We start from the raw sequence: 20435 nt of genomic DNA, 5'->3' as shown, positions 1-20435 counted from the left end.
TTTCCCTCATCAAACTCATCAAATACACAATCCAACAACTCCAAAACGCTCTGGTGGACAAGTTGTGACCTGCACATTCACCACACTATGAGATAATAACAGAACGTTACCAGACAGAGTTGTTTTAGAGGGAAATTCATGCAAAACTGCTGATGCGCAATGCCTTCAGGGACAGTTTTTCATCAAGCAGTATCTGCATTTACCTTGAAAACAACAACGTCTCGTAACGTTCCGTTGTTATCTCATAGTGTGGTGAATGTGCAGGTCACAACTTGTCCACCAGAGCGTTTTGGAGTTGTTGGATTGTGTATTTGATGAGTGTGATGAGGTAAACCAAGAAATCCCATTAGCCTCCGTAGCGTAGCTCTGAGCAGCTCACGGCTCTGCTCCACTGTTCTAAAAATAGCTTGCACTGACAAAGAAAGGTAACGAACCTACTGCTATGACTATAGGGATTATGGCAATGGGCCAATTTGCCAAAATGTTGAACTATCTCTTTAACTCACGTTATTATTGCTGCCTGATTTACCACAGGCCGCTCTCTGCCACTGCCATCTCTACATTTCTCTCCTCATCTGCTTTGACCTTTTACGTATCTGTGAAACAGTCCAACTGATGCTGGGAAGTGTGTGTATATGTGTGTGTGTATGTGTGTGTGTGTTTGACAGCCACAGCCGAGTCTATGTGTGAAAATGTAAGCAGGCCTGCTGCTGCTAACTCTACCCATGCAGCTCATGGCCTCAGGGTGTCAGTTTGTGAAATATATAGATGTTTTACACCACTGCTGTTTTGATTGTGTGATGGTGTGTGTGCATGTGTGTGATGGGAGCTTCACACTGAAAGCATATCAGACTTTACTTCATAGTTTCAGATCACCCTCTGAGTTTTCTCAGGCTTTGGGGAAATGTCATGTCAGTGGGAAGCTGCAGAACAAACACACACAAAGCACAGCATCAGTCAGTGGGTTAAACACAGTGGAGACATCTAAGAAGATCTGAAGACACAGAGAGATGACAGACATAGCCCAACGTGCACGCGTTTGTGTTTGTGTTTGTCCTGTTTCTTGCCACACGTCTTTATCTTTAGCCAAACGGTTTTGGTTCTCTCTCACTCCCCCCACACCCACGTTAGACTATTAATACATCAGTAACAGTCCTCAGCCCTCTCTAACTGTCCTCTTCCAGTCACGTTTGGTCTTGTTTTTAAAGATCATTTCAATAAGAGGCTATATCCAATAAAGAGGCTTTATTCTTGTGGTGCATCTGTTTTCATAGCTGGCAACCAGCTTATTTCTGCACAGTTGGTACATATTGTTAATGAGGTTTGGGTCAAATAAACAAAAACGGTGGAGCTGTACAAACTTTGCAGATGGCTCAAGATAAAAGTGCACCTTGTTTTTTTTCCCTCCATGCACCTTGAGAGCTGCACTGGTTGATATTTTTGGCAACGTAGGTGCTGTAAACACAACACTGCCACATTAGCACCTTCTAAAGCTGATAAAGCAAAAGAGGATGTCAGTCAGCAAACAGTGTCTGTTTTCACCTACAGGAAACACAACAGCAAGTTTAGCAATTTGACATGTTTTCTGGCCATGAAACGAAAAGTCTTTTTCAGCTCTGTCACGGCCTCCACCAAAAACTCTATGAAACAACACAACTGGCCTTTTAGCCGGTACAGTATGCCATTATGTTTAGCATCTAGTTGCTGACAGATGCTGGAAAGGTAATGCACAGAGTGTGAATGTGAAAAGAAAAGAAAAAAGCATGGTGTGAGACGTCCCAGCTGCTGCTCAGGCCGCTGAACCAGAACCAAAACACCGACACGTCGTGGGCCTGAAAACCAAAACAATGAAACGAAAGAAGGTGAAAACGCTCCCCAACTGCAGAGCTGGTTGATGTTTCTCTGTGGCTTCATCACTTTTCATGCATAGTCATTTCCTTGTTAACCGTTCACTGCTGATATTAAACTATAGACTGGTGAAGCTTTAATACGAACCCAGTCTCTTCAACTACAGAAAACTATTCATTTTTGTGATGATGTGGTTACAACTTTGAACTATTTGTCATATACTGAACCTGTTTATGTAATAAAGTATCAAAAAAGTTAAAGGTCAGTGGAATTACTTTAAATTTAGAGACCATTTATAAGAACATGTCACACCTGTCAGCTGCGCTTCTTAGTAATATAAAGGTGGCATTTCCTCAATCTGCTGCACATCAAACACCAGAGACCCCCCCCCCCCCCCCCTTCAGCACATCTGATGGAGACTGGTACGTTCTGTCTTCAGACACACCTGAAACTCAACAGACCACCAGCTTTTATTTTTAGCTCCTGCGTGGGCAAACAAACCCCATTCAGTCTCGAGTCTGAGAGTGAGTTTCATTCACTCCGTCTCGGCTCCCGGCGCCGTCTGAAGGAAACGAGAGGTTTTCATTCAGTTTCTTGACGATGCCTAGAAAACACAAAAGGGCGTGTGAGGATGAGGATGATGATCCTGATCCGGTTCCAGCCTGTTCTGGTTTTCCCAAAAAAAACAAAAACAATCAAAGAAAACATTAAGCTGCAAAATGTGAACAAAAGAATGCGGAAGGTTTTCACAGATCACTCTAACTTTAAAATAGTTGTATCATAATAACTTCCTGACCAGATGTGGTGACCACAGCTGGTCTTCAGTGTGATTCATGTTGATGACTTTGATGCTAATAGGCAAATCAAAGGTGCAGATTTTCCAGTCGTACTCTGTGTGTGTGTGTGTGTGTGTGTAGGAGCAGAGACCTTTGAGATTTGTTTGAAGGGACTATAACTCAGGTCCTGACTTCACCTCCTCGCTTCCTCCTCCCAGAGATGCACTTCCTCTATCTGCTCTCACTCAGAGCTGCTTGTGAGAGAGTTCTCCTCCGCCTGTAACCCGGCTATGAATTGTGACTCTTGCACTCTTGTGTTCCGGCTCCGTTCCTCTGCGGGTACGTTATTAAAGTCCTGCGTGCGGCCGCTGACGACAATTACAGGAAAGAGACTGTCTATTACAGTTTCTGAGACATAGACCCCGACAGGAGTTGTTATTCTGTGCTAATGATTGCAGCAAAGAGGGAAATGGAACATTGCGAATAAAGCAGGAAGTCACAGCACTAATATTATCCTGACTCAGATGTAGACACTGATGAGGCGCAGAAGAATTATTATTGCACTTTTAGACGGGGCACAGTCCACTGAGCTTCTTTTTTTGGGTTCAGAATGGAAAAAATGCAAAAAGAAAGAAAGAACAAAAGAAAGAAAGAAAGACAGACAGAAAGAAAGAAAACTCAGTGAGATGGTAAAAATACTCAGTAAACTGCATCAAATATTTGAATTGTCATGAAAGAGGAAGCCAAGAGTTTGATGTATAAAAATACAGAGGGCTTATCAGTCAAAGTGTCCTCTCCATTCTGACTGAGATACATAAACACGGTGCGTTCAGTGTCTGAATCAGACAAAATGGTTCAGTGAAAGGTCATTTCTACACCCTCAGGAAACCATGAATCAAAACTTTAAAAGTTTGGAGACAAACTGTCTCCTGCACCAAAAAATACACAATTAAAAAAAGTCTCCCTGGTTAAAAGTGCTAAACTAAGGTGCAACACACTCACCTGAAAGTGTGATGCACTTTGCCACAGTGTGATAACTGAGTTTCTTTGTGCTGTGGGATTTTTGTGCATCATTTATCAAACTGGAACCGGAGATATCTGATGTTTGTGGAATGGCTATGATTAATAATTAACAGGCTGCTATTACTCACTCTACTGCTGATGGTGGTAACACTGGCGGTGGAATGAGTTTGCTGCTGTTTGGAAGTTCAGCAAACGCAGCACCCTGTTGGAGTGGGAGCAGGGACAGACAGGAGCATGCAAATACAGTCAAAGGTCAGAGGTGGTTAGACTGCTGTCACGATAAGGCTCCTGCCAACAATAGCACAAGTCTAAATTCACTTCAACATTTCAAAGGTGAGCTGACAGACGGGATTTTTGTGTGGGTTGAAAATTCAGTCTGGGCTGATAACTGTAATGTCTGCAGGATGTCTGCATACATGAAAATAAAAGGCCTTGAGTTTTTATAGACTGACATTATAATAGTGTTACTTTTAAACTGACCACAAAGATGCAGAAGTCATATATATTAATAAATATATTCTATTGTCATCTCCTGTCTGAGACGGTTCGACATGGAGCCTCCATCCTGCCAGCAGCTCTGTGTGGGTGTGAAGGTGGTTTGATGCCTTCTTCTACAAGCAGCCGCACCGCACGCTGCCTCCCCTTACGGGAAAGTCACCAGAACGACTCTCACGCGGAAATGTCATTTATTTGACCTGCGCTTCAGAAACAATGTCAAGTAATAAATACATATAAAATCACAAGCTGAACCAGCAACTGATATAAATTCACAGAGAAAAGCAAACATCCATCAGAGTGTTATTCTCCTCCTGTAGCTCAGACAATACAACCGATCAAAAACATTCAACACACAACATGAAAGCTCAACACTGACAAGTCAACAACAGTGCGATAAGGAGGTTTGTCATAAAAACAACAATGAACAAAGAACTTTCTTAGAAAGAAAAAAATGGCGGCAGTGGGAGGCAAACTTGCCAAAATCTATCAAATCTCCTGAGTAATGCCGCGCTCGCTGGCGGATTCAACTTTGCAAACACAAACAATCACACCCTTGTTGGGGCGGGTCACGTCTCATTAATCTGTTACAGTTGTGACATTTAATGAGGAGTGTGTCCGACGGCGTTTGGGTCAAACAGGGGAACTTTGACTCTGACCTTCCTGTGGGGACAGAGACGCTGCTGTGGCTCCGTTTCAACTAACGTATGAGATTCAGACACGTTGACTCAGCTCGAGCCTGTGGGGGTTAAAAAGAGAGTACAGAGTGGGAGAGGAGGAGGAGGAGGAGGGGGGGAGGAGGAGGAGGGGGGAGGAGATGGAGAAGTGGGTAAAATGTCAGTGGGTAGTTTTGGATGTCCAGTTGAGTTCCCTCCAGGGACAAAAGCATCGTTGTGGTTGTAATTTGTAAATGCGGAAGTCCTGTAGCATCACAACGTCATGAAGTCATTCGACACAGGGTTGTCCCCTAATGTTATAAGGTTCAGCGGGGAGGGGTGGGGGGGTGGGGGTGGAATGGCGGGAGACTGATTAAGTGTGTGTGAGTGCCTGTGTGTGTGAGTGTGTGAGTGTGGGCGTGGATGACAAAGCCCCATGACGAGGAATAAATGAATACTGTAATAGCCAATGTGTGTAATGATTGATATCTGCGTATGAGCACATGACTGTGTGTGTGTGTGTGTTAAAGGGATAGTTCAACATTTTGGCAAATTGGCCCATTGCCTAGTCGGTTCGTTACCTTTATTTGTCGGTGCAAACTATTTTTAGAACGGCGGAGCAGAGCCGTGAGCTGCTCAGAGCTACGCTACGGAGTCTCATGGGATTTCTTGGTTTCCCTCATCAAACTCATCAAATACACAATCCAACAACTCCAAAACGCTCTGGTGGACAAGTTGTGACCTGCACATTCACCACACTATGAGATAATAATGGAACGTTATGAGACAGAGTTGTTTTAGAGGGAAATACAGAGACTGCTTGATGAAAAACTGTCCCTGAAGGCAACGTGCATCAGCGGTTTTGCATGAATTTACCTCTAAAACAACTCTGTCTGGTAACATTCTATTATTATCTCATAGTGTGGTGAATGTGCAGGTCACAGCTTGTCCACCAGAGCGTTTTGGAGTTGTTGGATTGTGTATTTGATGAGTTTGATGAGGGAAACCAAGAAATCCCATGAGCCTCCGTAGCGTAGCTCTGAGCAGCTCACGGCTCTGCTCCACCGTTCTAAAAACAGCTTGCACCGACAATTAAAGGTAACGAACCTTCTGCTATGACTATAGGGATTATGGCAATGGGCCAATTTGCCAAAATGTTGAACTATCCCTTTAATGTTCTGCAGAATCCAACCAGTGTAAATGTCAGTGAATGAACTCAAACTGACCCCTACACACACACACACACACACACACACACACACACACACACAGTGGAAACTTCAATGTAAAGTTATCACGCTCACAACTTAACAAACCTACAGGATCTTTTTATGATCACTTTTCTCTCATCTCTGCCCCCCCCCCCCCCCCCCTCCAGCTTCTGGTTGCCTTTCAACCCCCAGAGAGGGAAGAGGCTGTGGGGGTGAAGGCGAGCAGAGAGGCCCCTCTGTCTGCTGCTTTCTTCTCTGTCCCAGTCCAACAGTGAGGCTGTGTTCAGACTGGGACTTGAGGGCAAACTGGAGCAGGAATGTGCATGTGTGTGTTTGTCTACAAGTCAGTGTAGTGGGTCTCCTTCATTAGGCCGCAGTCGTATTTTGGTAGCTTTCTGTTTAGGACTTTTACTCTGTGGGTGTGTTGTAACATGCGCACTGTGTGTTTCACACATCCATCAGCTTCTGATCTCCCTCCCCACCCCTCTTTTGTCCTTTTCTGTTGTTCCTCAACACTTCCCGTTCCTTCCCTCTGTTGTTTGACACTTCCAGGCTTCCATTGTCCTGCTGCTTCCCTTCTTTTCATCTTTTCTCTTTTTTCATTGTTGATGGTGGGTGATTTTTCAAAAAGCTTTGCTGCCTCAGCGATATTACATGGAAGTGAGTTGAAACTTTCCTCCCTCTCTTGTTAAATTCACGTTTAGCTAATGCCGTCCGTGTGGCGACAGTAAAACGAGATGAAAGTATGAAAATAAACTACAACCACCCAGAGAGTAGCACACATTAAGTGTGTGTTTACGGTGGGTGTTGTGTACAAACTGAGTGTCTGAGTGTCATTAGAGCCTTTGTGAGCTGTCTGATTACTCACAAACTTTACAATGGAAACCAATCAGACACATGTGTGTGTCTGTGTGTGTGTGTGTGTGAGACGTCTCTCACTGGAAAACCCTTTGAAAAGACAGGTTGAGATTTTAAAATGTGTGCGTGTTGCATGACGTGTCTCTCTCTCCTGTCGCTGTGTTGCTCTCTCGGCCCACTTTCTTCCACTCACCCTCCAGTTGTTGTGACTATAGAACCGTGGAGTCATCGTCATCGTTGTCGTCTTCCTCCTTTGGCGATGGGGCCGGGGCCCGGTGGCTTCTGCTGCTGCTGAGGAGGGTCAGAGCTGGACGCGAGGCCTTAGCAGGGGGAGGTCCCAGGGAGGAGGAGGAGGAGGAGGAGGAGGAGTGGGAGGAGGAAGAGGGCATCGGAGCCACGGTGGCCCTGACCTTGCTGTGTGCTCCCACATGGCGACCCTGGCCTTGAGGCTGCATGGAGACAACAGATACACTGCATTTCAAAACAAGTGCATATATGAGTTGTAAAAACACCATAGAATTAAGACATAATAAAAAAAGTATCTTAACTGTGGGAGATTAATAAAGCGGAGGAGACGACTGTGACATTTTGGTTCACTTGATTCATAAGAGACAAGAGTGAGATAAAAGAGAGGAGGGGGCGGAGGCTCTGAGGGAGGTGGAAAAAGAAAGAGATAGAGAATTACAGAAGAGAACAAAAGGGGAAGAAGACGTTTCCAGACAAAGACGGCTTGTGTAGATAAACCTACAGTAGACCTGAAGCTGAGGGTCAGAGCGGTGGATAAAGACCAGAACAGAGAACACGACGCCACACAACGCCGCACAAGAACATGAGTTTTGTCACTGTAGTGAAGGATTTGCATGTCAGCAGCCTTATCAACCCTAATGAGTCACACTGCCCACAGATACAGGCTGCAGCTGGTGCCAACACAGCTACAAATGTTGAAGTGAGACAGACGGACGCAGGTCTCTGGTCTTATTTTAACTCTACTGATAATCAACCATGTCACTGGGGTGGGTAAGTGTGAAGTGTGAATGAATCTTTAGTGATGCAAATGCTTTTAAAAAAAGGTTGTGAGATCAGAAAGAACAAGGCAGATAATTGTACTACTATTCATGACTCACTGTGAAAACTCTAATATAAAAGAATGATTCATAACATTATCTGTTTCAGTCCGTTTGAACTCACTAATTCTTCTTCATGAGACATTCTGATCTTCCCATATTAGCACTTTAAAACCAAATTTGAGCCCATACGGCATAAAGCCATGATGCACTTGCCTTGTGGGATTTTTATGCAACATGATACTTCTTCTACAATTCGGAGAAACATCGTATTTGGATTCCACCACATTTATTCATAGAACTGATTCCTTCTGACTTATCACAGTTTAACACAAAACACTGTGGAGGCTGAACCGCGTCTTTCTGGCCTTTTCAGCTTGTGACCAACATTACATCAGGCGGTGGCACTGTGAAGTTTCAGATGCCTATATGTTGTCAGCACTTCCACCGAGGGCACATTTCCCGCTAACCCTCTCACATGGTTTCAGTTAAAGAACCTTTCGAATCATCCTGCGTGTCAGAAAACACAGGGACTGAGAAAACAACGAAATACGCAAAAGGAAAATAAAAAGTCTGTAGCTGAACTTTGTTCTTTTCTTCTTTCCTGTTAATCATCTCATGAGGCCTGAGGTTTTATCCTGTGGTTGTGTGGAGGGGCTGGAGCCACTGGATCATACTGCCTGACTGTGTATCAATAAAATAAATGAAACTAGCTCCACCTCCACCATGTAAAATCACACACACAATTTACCATGACAGTAACACATGCATTTTTACCACATCACTTTAGCTGGTTATACTTGTGCGCTTCTACGTAAGTGGCATTTTAATGCGGGGTGATGAGGCCGGACCGCACGATGAAGTCATGTCTGATTATGTGAAGTGCATCAGAGAGAACGCTGTCGGTGAATGCTGTGGTTAGTTAGAGGTGAGATAACTTCAAACATTAACTTTAACTGCATGAAAACTATGAGGCTTGTGTTTTTGACCTGAGGCAACCTCAATAGTTTTCACTTCTCTAAATCCGAGGGAATAAACTTTTTATTTTCATTCTCAGAACAAGTTTGTGCTTGTGTCTGTGTATCTACCGTGGCATCGACCTGCATGCAGCGAGTGCTGCCACCTAGTGAGAGAGGAGGTGTGGAGCGAGGAGGAAGCAGCGCTGCCGAGGGACACGCTGTCTGCACACAGCTTCAAAGAGATGCACACAAATATCCCTTCCTGCTATCAGCTGTCACACTGCTCATTAGTCATGTTATATCATTGTGATTATGTATATGAGCAGCACATCATGACCTTCACTCTGCCATAAAGCCTGGTTGTCTGGTTGTTTACCTGCCCACGCTGCCGGCTTCCTGCTCCTCTAGGGCCCTCTGCTGGCTGGGACTGGACCCTGACCACGGCTGCTGGCTGGAGCCTGGATAACCATCATCATCATCATCATCATCATCATCATCATCATCATCATCATCATCATCATCATCATCAAGACGTCCTGATTATTTTGTCTTCATCAATTCTATCTATACGCCTCACCTGATACATAATCATTACAAACAGCATTAATCATAATCATCATCCTTTTTAGTCATCATCATCTATGTTCACTTAAATCCACTCCTCTCTTCAAATTCTTTATTTTTTTTTTAAAAAGGGACAGTGCACATTGATCAACATTTCTGAACAGAGAGGAAATGTGTCTGAATTAGCTGAGGGCTAGTTTTCATCGGCAGTCCCTTCGCCAGATGGTAATAGACATGTTGATAATAATTCAATAAATAATAGCAGTTAAAACAGCATTCATTACATAGATTAGACATTAATCCATGCAATGTATGCTTAAAAAAATGTAATTAGCAAAAAGCAATTCAAAACAGTATACATTACATAGATTAGATATACAGTACAAACCAATCACATTGGCCAATACACCACACCAAGAGACAGGTCTCAACTTATTCAACATTTACAGTAGGTAGGATAACACTCCTCCATCACCTTTAACTTTGTCAGAGTAGGAAGTATTTCAATAACTGTATGTTCCTATTTCCTTCTGTTATGAAATATGTTTTGTACCTGAATGTTTGTGACGTGTGAGTGGGTGTATACTATGCACACGTGCATGGATGTTTGTTTTGTTATGTACGTTGACAATTTGTATCTTTTTTTATTGTTCTTTCTCACCTGCCCAGGGACTATGGATGGAAAAGTAGCCAGTCAGCTGAATCCGGTAAGAAGCATCTCCATCATTTTGAGACTAATGTTATTTTGTACATTGTCCCTGATACAATTAGACTTATTAAACTATTAAACTAAACCTCATCATCTTCCTCCCTCACCTGTATGGGTACCGTGGCTGTGAGAGCAGGCCTCTGCTCCTGAGGTGCAGGTACAGGTTGCTGCTCAGACAGAGAGGGTTGAACACCGACTCCTCGTCCAGCTGACTGAGACAAGCCTGACAGAGACAGACAACATAGTCATCCATCAAACCGTCTACGCTGCTGTTTGTAGTTGACAACTCACCTGTCATTTAAAAGTAATTCAGACTTATTTTTTCCAAACAATGTATGAATTCATTGCAACATAAAAGGTAATCTCACCCTTTAAATCAGCTGGTATTGTGACTACAGCTGTGAACATCAATATTTTCTATGTCAGCACTTTTAAAATCCCTCACTTTGCTCAGTTTCATCAGAGCTGGTTTGTGTGATGATAATCGTTCTACAGAGGGAGGCAGTCAGCTGACTCAGTCGACCAGTAAGGAGCTGTTATATATTTTGGGATCAGCCTTGTACTCAGTTCCTGGTATCAGTGCACACATAAGTGATTAAAACTGCTCTGTTTCTGCTTCTGCTTCTGAGTTCCGGGTGCCTCGGACTACTTCTGCATTTTGTTAACAACGAGCAGAGTGTGGTCTGACCTGCATGGTGTGCAGAGCCTCAGGTGCAGGCTGCTGGGCGGACAGCGGCAGAGAGCAGGGCAGCAGCAGCTCTCTGGACACCACGGGCTTCAGGAGGAGGGAGAGGGACGGGGACGGCTGGAGGACGTAGTGAGAACACACACCTGTGTTGTGCCCAAACACACGAGGCATATGAGTCCACACACTCGCATGTGCTCTCTCTCTCTCTCTTTCACACTCACACACACACAAATATACACATACAGACCTGGGCCTCCAGCTGTGGACCTCTGGACAGACTCCACCTGCAGCAGCAGGAACAGGTCACGAGTCTGAAAGAGGGAGGAACAGATGCTGTGGTTCATCTGAGGGACTGGAATCTATGTTGTCATAGCTGATTTATATTTAACTTGTAACAAATGAATGATTAATGACTTCATTATAATTTTGATTATTTGAAGTCGAGCAACATACAAGTTTTAACAATAAATAATCGGATTTGATTTTACTCTTAAAGGAGCTGTTTTCAAGTTTTGCTCTTGATGCCTGACCAACGTTAGAATCAGCAGCTGTTTAGAAAAACATTGTAAGTTCAGTGAGACACTTCCATTCCTCTCATCACCTTCCAGCACTGAGCTGGTGCAGGGTCCAGGCTGCGTCTTGTGGCCTCTTTTAGTCGACATGAGGACTGGAGCCTTTGCCAGGACTGCTATGTTAACAGCTGTTATGCTAATATCAGCTATAGAGCAGTAGCAAATAGCTCATTAAATAGAAATATGACTCATACTATCCTAGTTACTGATATGGGAAAGGGTATAACACTGATTTGAATTATGCAAATACACATATCTACTGAACGGGCAGAATGTAAATCATAACCAGGAATAATTAACTCCAAGTTGTTACTAGATTTTTTCATAAGATTATGTTATGTTTGACATTTTCTGTTCCAAAATTTTAATTGACAATTGCCACAATTAAAAAAAAAACAAAAAAACAAGTGAACACACTCACACACCCTGAGAGTGTGACACAGGGCGTGGAACAAGTTGTGGTTGGTCTCCATCTCATCCCAGTCCAGCTGCCAGCAGGTGGTGGGGCGGATCACCAGCGGCAGGCCGTACAACACACTCTCACACACTGCACGCAGAACTCTGTAACACACACACAGAACGAAGGACAGATGCGTCTACGATGTTAGAAAAGTGTTCATGGTCTTTGTTACGTCACTGCTGAAAAGTCAAAGAAACACACGACTGTTCTTCTTCTGTCGGTGAGCGAAGACGAAACAGAAACAGAGGATGACATCATCATCCCTGCTGTGGCCAAGCTGTCCTCCAGCTCCATTTAAATGTCACTGCTATAAATCATTATCATCAGTATGGAAAGCACGTATACACTGAGCATAATAACTTTTGTACTGACTGTATGCAAAGTGCACACTCACAAACACACCTCATCTCGCTGCAGCTCCTGAAAATGCAAAACCGATGCAAATGAGGGAGGAGGAAGGAACTGTTTAGTCAGGTTAGGAATGAGCATCTGCTTTCTATTAGCAGAGGCCTGTGTGTGTGATACTTTGTGTCTCTGCATGTGTGTATTTGAATGACGTCAGTCTTTGATCAACAGACACCTGTCACTGATAATCCCCAGATACAATGTTGAGTTTTAAAGCATTACTATTTATACTGTAATCTGTTTCCATGGATTAATTAAATTGCATAACAAAATTCAGACTCGTCCCTTATTCCTGTGTTGATCATCATTATGTAGTTCCTATTTTTTACAGACAAACAACTTCGTAACTTGAGATGATGACATGTGCACACATTTGTTTGTACAGTTAGTTTATCCATGTTTGTCAAAGCTGGTCATAATAAAGACACTAGCGCACACACACCATCTGGAATGAATATCAAATCAGTGTTTTTCTTTATACTGTATGTTTATCCTATATCACTTTTTTCCTCTCCATTCACCATGTCCCAACAAAAGGAGAGGAAAATCTGAGCCGGAGTTTTACGATCTATTTCTTTTTCTCTTTGACTCTGGATGTTTGGAGTGTTTTCCATCTTCAGAGCAGACGCGACCAGCTGAACAAAGCAGACTCTGATTCCATGGTGATGAGTCTCATCTGAGAAATATTTCACTACTCGCTGCTTTCAGAATGGTGCCATTCATAGATGGGAGAACATTTTGCTGAATACAAACTACATTAGACACATGGACCATGGAGCACACACATGATCATGCACACACATCCTCCCTTCTTCCAAAAATGTCACAAACAAGGATGGACATGGATATTTTGAGAGACAGTGTACTTTATAAGTATTTATAAGTTTATTTTTATGTAACTTAATGTTACTTTCTAAGCAACAGTTCCCAGCCTTGTAGCTGTCTTTGAATTGAGCCACAAAAATGTCAATTACAACACTTGTATTGTATTAACTGTCAGTTCATATGGTCCTCAGGATAAAACATGACAAGGTGTGTGGATACAGCAAGAATTAGCAGACTGCTGACTTACTTGGTCACTCTCAGTGCCAGTGGCGATGGGCTCTGATTGGCTGAAACCTTAGGCAGGAAGTCCTGCACACTCTCAGTCTTCACTCCCAGGTTGGGAGTCAGAGGAATGAGGGCGGGGCTTATCAGCCGCTCCTGCATGTCACACTTCACACACACTACACAAGAGACAAAAGGACGTTACACTTAAAAGCATTTAGTCCATCCTGAAACACGGTTTGTCCCCCATATTGTCATATAAGAACTCTGTTTAAAGGGATAGTTCAACATTTTGGCAAATTGGCCCATTGCCATAATCCCCATAGTTTTAGGAGTAGGTTCGTTAACTTTAATTGTCAGTGCAAGCTATTTTTAGAACAGCGGAGCAGAGCTGCGAGCTGCTCAGAGCTATGCTACGGAGGCTCATGGGATTTCTTGGTTTCCCTCATCAAACTCATCAAATACACAATCCAACAACTCCACAACGCTCTGGTGGACAAGTTGTGACCTGCACATTCACCACACTGTGAGATAACAACGGAACGTTACCATACAGAGTTGTTTTAGAGGTAAATTCATGCAAAACCACTGATGCGTGTTCCCATCGAGGGCAGTTTTTCGGCAAGCAGTCTCTGTATTTGCCTCGAAAACAACTCTGTCTTGTCAAAATGTTGAACTATCCCTTTAAGTAAATGGTAAAGGGTAAATGAGTATGTAACTGAAATTAATCGGAACCATGCTGTTACTACACTAGTGGATGCACAAGTGTGTGTGTGTGATATCTAACCTGGTATGGGGCTGTCTGTGTGGTTGGGCAGCAGCAGGTGGAGGTGCTCTCTGTCCCCTCCCTGGTCTTGAAGCCACGCCTTCAGCACCGTTTCCATGGCGAACACACTGTTCTCCACCCGCTGCAGGTCGACCTCGGTCCCCAACATCAGACTCTCTACGGACACATGGAGGCGTAAATATCTGGACACAGCTGGAGCAGACCAGTTACACAAAAACACAGCTTTACAATACAGATAATCTATTTATCACTCTGACCTGTCGACATTAAACAGCTGAAACAGATCAGCATCCATCCAATCCATCCATTTCAGCACTGAGATGCTATTTCAACTTTTCAAAAAACTATATTTCCAGATGATTCCAACTGATCTCAGTACACTGGTGGGGGAAACTTTGCAACAATTTTCCTTTTTGACCACTAGATGGAAGCATCATTCAATAAGATTCAATAGATTCAGAGCCAGTGCTGCCTAGGTGACTGAAGACTCTTTGAACTTGTTGACATCTGAGGGCTTCAGTGTCTCTGGTCTTAATCCCGTCTGGATGAGAGGACCTGACTCTGATTTCCCACAGGAAACAGCAGCAGTGTGTTTTAGACGTATCGTCACTCACAGTGGAAGCGGCCGACTGTTGCTCTGCTTCGGTTTATTTTAGTAACTTAACGTAAATCTCTGTCGATCCTCTCTCATTTTCTGTGTCAATACTTTACCCAGCAGACCGGAGTGAACTGACTCTGCATTCCTCTGTTTTTCCCACTGATTTCCACTGATCATTGCAACAGAGAATGAGACCCTACGGACCTGCCCCACCCTCCTCTCCTGTTCTCCCTCTCTCTTCTCATTTCCCAGTGTCCATTTATTACTGCAGACTAGACACAAACCTTATAGGCCGATCCTCTCCTCCTTTTCCCTATATCTGGTGTTTAATAGTTAACGACCCATCAGGAGAGAGCTAATGGGACTGGAGGGGGAAGGAGAGGATCTGCAGGGTGGCAGGAAGGAGGGAGAGAGATGGATGGAGAGCAGGCAAAGTATTTAAACTTTATTGGAGAGAATGAGAAACTTTAAATTCCTAGAATAAAATATGTCATTGCTTCTTCTCATGTGTCAGAGGCAGCTACAGTACGGAAGCTATTTCTGGTTCTGGGCCAAAGTTTCTAAAAAGTGCTTCATCTAGAAATAAGTACTTCATCTGAGGGGAGAGAATTATGTTTGGGACTTTTATTCTTTTTTGCTGATGGACGTTCGTGGTGTGATCCAGGCTGGATGAGAAGCTGAGAGAAAAGGGTAGGAGATTAGGAGGGGAACACAAATCATGCACTAATGGCACTTTTGCAATACAAGTTCTCCTTTGTTGTGTCAAAAAAACCAGCTGCGGTGGAGTCAACACGTCACAGCTCCTGCTCTTTGAGTAATATGGATTAAAGAAGTGGTAGAAATTCTTTGACACTTGGGATCAGCGCTATAAAAAGCCCCGTATCCCTCCGTACATGAGCATCAGCGCCGCTATGATCCTGAGAATATACAGTGTGACTGCTGAGACGGAGCGAAGGAAAGAACTAAAGGAAGAAGAGGAAGGAAGAGGAGGGGGAAAAAAGCCTGGATTAATTCACATTAACCCAAAAATACACAGAAAGAGAAGTTAAAGTAAAAGCCGAGGTGGATGTACAGTCATTGAGGAGAAAAGGAAGAGGGAGAGAAACTGTGTTCCGGCCTTTGTAGAAATGCTAATGGAGAGATGAGAGTAAAATCCTTGAGATGGACAAAGATGGAGGAAAAAGGGTTGAAGCAAATCGATTCCCATTCCCTCTTATAATGTCTGTCTTGGGAATCAGACAGAGAGCAGGAGAGAGAGAGATGGAGAATAGCAGGGGATGGAGTAAGAGAGAGGGAGAGAAGAATTATGGAAGTTAGTGTATAAAGAGAGGAAGGGGAGGGGGGATAAATCAGAAAGTGAAAGAGCAGCGGGGAGAGTGGAGGATAAGAAGAGATGGATGGGCGTGGTAGGTGAGGGATGATGATGGACCGCACTGTTGGAAATGTTGTAATTAGACCATGGAGTATGTATCTGTGTGTGTGTAAATGTGTGTGTGTAAGAGAGAGGAAGGACTGGTGAGAGAGAGCTTTTCACAGCAGCATGAATAACTCATGACAGTTCATCCTGTGTGTGTGTGTGTGTGTGTGTGTGTGTCATAAAGCGATCCACAGAGGAATGTGTTCCCCACTGAGCGGGTTAGGTGAGAGTGTTTACCCGTGATGTGTGTGTTCGGCGAGGAACCGTAGTCAGTCGGTCTCTGCAGACGGCTTATCTGTGTTCATGGAGGATTTGTTTACCCTGCTCCTTCCTCCTACAGATGTCTCTGCCGCTCAGTCTTTGCCGAGTTCATTAAGTGTGTGTTTACTGCGAGATACAAAAAAAAAATCAATTATGTGTTATCATTCTTCCCTCCCAACTCCGTCTCTCCGTGCTTCCTGCTTTTTTTTTTGTCAGTTTCCTTTATCTCTGCCCTGTCAGTGTGAAAGATTAAGAATCTATTAAATTATGAGTCAGACTGAGTGACCCGCTCCTGTGATCTACAAGTCTGGCTGTGTTCCTGCATATCATTAGCAGGTCCTCTGTGTGTGTGTGTGTGTGTGTGTGTGTGTGAGTGAGTGAATGGGAGAGAAGATGGAGTGTGACACACATGCTGAGGTAAGGATGCAAGGTCGAATCTCATTAAGAGTGTGTGTTCAGGTACGCCGTGTGTGTATGCACAGCGCTGATAGGGGAGTCAAACATGCGGATCGCAGGTTAAATATGTCAATGAACATACAGTACGTAGAGGTGTGTGAGTGTGTGAGTGACTGTTCCACTGCTGCAGGTTTATTTAGTCGGAGTCCTTGTGAGGTGTCGTGGTACAATGAGGGGGGAGGTCACAGAGGTAACACACACACACACACACACACACACACACACACACACACACACACACACACACACGGTCTGAAATAAAAGCTACATCTGAGATGCATCGTGCTGTTATGTTGAGGATCAGCTTTGATTTCCTCATGGGATGTTTGTGGATTTTATTCTGAAGGTTAAAAACCATGAACTGTCAAACCCACCGTCAGTTTTAAAGGGATAGTTCAACATTTTGGCAAATTGGCCCATTGCCATAATCCCTATAGTTTTAGGAGTAGGTTTGTTACCTTTAATTGTCGGTGCAAGCTATTTTTAGAACAGCGGAGCAGAGCTGCAAGCTGCTCAGAGCTACACTAAGGAGGCTAATGGGATTTCTTGGTTTCCCTCATCAAACTCATCAAATACACAATCCAACAACTCCACAACGCTCTGGTGGACAAGTTGTGAGCTGCACATTCACCACGCTATGAGATAATAACAGAATGTTACCAGACAGAGTTGTTTTAGAGGGAAATTCATGCAAAACCACTGATGCATGTTTCTGTCGGGGGCAGTTTTTCAGCAAGCAGTCTCTGCATTTGCCTCAAAAACAACTCTGTCTGGTAACGTTCTGTTATTATCTCATAGTGTGGTGAATGTGCAGGTCACAACTTGTCCACCAGAGCGTTGTGGAGTTGTTGGATTGTGTATTTGATGAGTTTGATGAGGGAAACCAAGAAATCCCATTAGCCTCCGTAGCGTAGCTCTGAGCAGCTCACGGCTCTGCTCCTCTGTCTAAAAATAGCTTACACCGACAATTAAAGGTAATGAACCTACTGCTATGACTATAGGGATTATGGCAATGGGCCAATTTGCCAAAAAGTTGAACTATCCCTTTAATATCAGAGACTCTCTGCATCAGATCTGACAACACGCTACACACTCCAAACTGGGCTCATGAAGCTCAGCGCAGGTTCTTGTCAGGAAGACTTCATGCATCATGGATTGTCTCACCTCACACCTCACCCCAGCAGCCAATCAGTGTCAACTCGCAGATGTGTCCTCTGCTGCTGTTGCATTGTGTCCACCTCCTTTCCTCATCTCTCTCTATATACAGTATATCTCTCACACACACACACCCTCTTCTCAATTGTGCTGACATCTGACTGAGGTCTCATCACCATGGATTCATTTCCCTCCTCTTTTATGCACGTGTTCAAGTCTCTCCTGACTGAAGTATGACAGCTATGTGCTGTGTGTGTTTCAGCTCCACCCTTTTCTAACCACTGCAGCTTTCACACTGCGCCTGTCTCAACGGTTTAAGGCGGTCTGGCCTGTAACTGCAGGAAGTGATCTTCAATCTGTGAAACGAACCTGAAACCCACCATGACTTGGTTATTTTTCACGATGAGCCACACCTCGCACCTGCGTCGATATTTTTGCCCAGTGATGTTGCTGAATCTCTGAAATCTGCAGAGGGGCACCCACATTTGCGATTCACCTTGAGTTGACACACACACACACACACATAGACACAAACACACAAATAACCTTGAAATGCTATTGATTTGATGAAAATGTAATGACTTCACTTTTGCTGTAATTTCCCTGGAGACTTCTGTTCTTTTTGTTGAATGAATGATGCTTTCGAAGAAGGTTGGGTTTGTGTGCTCGGCTACTATTTGTTTAAAATACTCATGAAGATGGCAAAAAAAGAAAGAAGCATAATTACGAATTCAACGTACGTGCAACAGGCTAATCGGATCTATTATGTGCCCTGTTGTCCCCAGTTAACAAGGCAATTACTTAACACAAACTGCAGAAAAGCATTTTGCCATAGAATGAGCGTGAGGCCCTTTGTTGCATTGATAAACACACCTGCCTTATGATAACATGACCATTATAATAAATTCATATCAATCCTTGCTATAATTGTAATTTCCCAACAGTCACTGCTGCCTTTGAGACATCAGGGGATCTCTGTTTGTTTCTGTCTCTGTGACCAGAATTTAAGACTGGGATAATATAATCATAAACAAATTATAATGGACAGACATAAATGTATTGATTTCTGTAACTCAAGCTTTATGGATCTTGTTCCTCCCCGTCTCTTTCTCCTGTTTCTTTTCCTGCTGTCTCATGTCCTGGCCAGGCCCACGCCCAGTAACGATCCCCTGTTCTCTCTGTGCATTAGGAAGAGTGCACCGTCCTCCTGACCACTGACCAGCGGCACATTAGCTCATGTTGGGGGGTAAAATCAGCAGCACGGTGAGCTAATGCACTACAAGAAGAGGAAGCAGAGTGCCAACGCTACTCATTCATTCAGATATGGATCAGTGTGAGCAGAGACAGCTAATGGACGCTGTCCCCTGTACGAGTGGGAATCCTCCGGAAAGTTACTAACCATGATTCTGATTCCTAGAACGATCACGAAGAATTACTGTGAAACCACAACTTCCCACTAAACTACTCTTTGGACTCTTTATTTCCTGTTTTACTGAAATGACTTCCTGGTGTATTGTTTGATTTACTTTCTGTCTTGGTGTTTCCCTTCCCTTATTCTTTCTCAGAGAACTAAATATAGTGGATACTTAAATTGATTTGTGCTCTCATTATGTGGATCATATTCTTGTAGGTTTGGCTATTTGTGCATTGTATCAACCAATTATTGATTTTAAAGGGATATTTCACCCAAAATCGATAATTCACCAATTTTCTAAAAAGATCTCTGTTTTTATCCTTGTTGTAGTAGCGTAGTAGTAGCTCCCAGTGGCTCTGTCGATGTTTGTGCGCATGCGTGCGGTTTGCTGCGAGATGCTCTTCTGTGTTTACGTCCGTGGTTTACCAAGACCAAAGATATTCAATATACGGAAAGATACTCCATGAGAGGCTCCAGTCATATTCAGCATGACAAAAATAATTTAAATCATTTTCACGGGAGTTCGTGGCCGTTTGTTTGACGTTGCCTAGGAGATCTGTGCCAAATCTCGCGAGAGTGTGTCGTAGAGACAGAGACAGGTCTTGAACAAAGTGGATTTTCTCCTGATGTGTCCGACTGAAAATTGCCATTTTCGTGTCAAACTGTTCAGAAGAGATGTGGCTTGTGAAAAATGAGTCCAAAATTTACTTCAGTGACCGTGGGGAGAAAGAACCGACCATAATCGGTGTTCACATTAAATTGTCCCATTGGAGTCAATACATGCTATGCTGCCTCTGGTCTCCCTAAAGGGGCGTAGCCGTGCAGAAGCCCACGTGACATCATACAGGAAGCTGACTCCTCATGGAAGGTCTTGGTTTATAAACCGTCTTTGCCAAGACGAATGTTTGTCTCCCAGCAAATCTCGCGCATGCGCACAAACATAAACATCTCCACTGGGAGCTACAACTACAACTACAACAAGGCTAAAAACAGAGATCAAATAATTTTTTTC

The 20435-nt window shown here is 43.6% G+C and overlaps 1 protein-coding gene across 1 annotated transcript in view; it reads right to left on the bottom strand.

The window, feature by feature from the left end:
* Positions 1–4316: 4316 nt before the first annotated feature.
* Positions 4317–20435, bottom strand: part of m1ap (meiosis 1 associated protein) — a 44601-nt gene continuing 28482 nt past the window's right edge. Inside the window, exons 5-13 of the mRNA XM_085759870.1 lie at positions 14123–14278; positions 13361–13514; positions 11849–11984; positions 11099–11162; positions 10852–10994; positions 10271–10386; positions 9267–9348; positions 7061–7316; positions 4317–4881 (exon numbers count right to left, since the gene is read on the bottom strand). Of these exons, the coding sequence (XP_085615996.1) occupies positions 7077–7316; positions 9267–9348; positions 10271–10386; positions 10852–10994; positions 11099–11162; positions 11849–11984; positions 13361–13514; positions 14123–14278 (1091 nt within the window). The 3' untranslated portion in view covers positions 4317–4881; positions 7061–7076. The remainder of the gene's footprint in view (positions 4882–7060; positions 7317–9266; positions 9349–10270; positions 10387–10851; positions 10995–11098; positions 11163–11848; positions 11985–13360; positions 13515–14122; positions 14279–20435) is intronic.

Source organism: Trachurus japonicus, chromosome 18 (assembly GCF_045865225.1).
Source record: "Trachurus japonicus isolate A0001 chromosome 18, Traja_1.0".
Taxonomy (NCBI): domain Eukaryota; kingdom Metazoa; phylum Chordata; class Actinopteri; order Carangiformes; family Carangidae; genus Trachurus; species Trachurus japonicus.
Note: the sequence above shows the minus strand (reverse complement) of the source record. Positions and strands in the feature narration are given on the sequence as shown.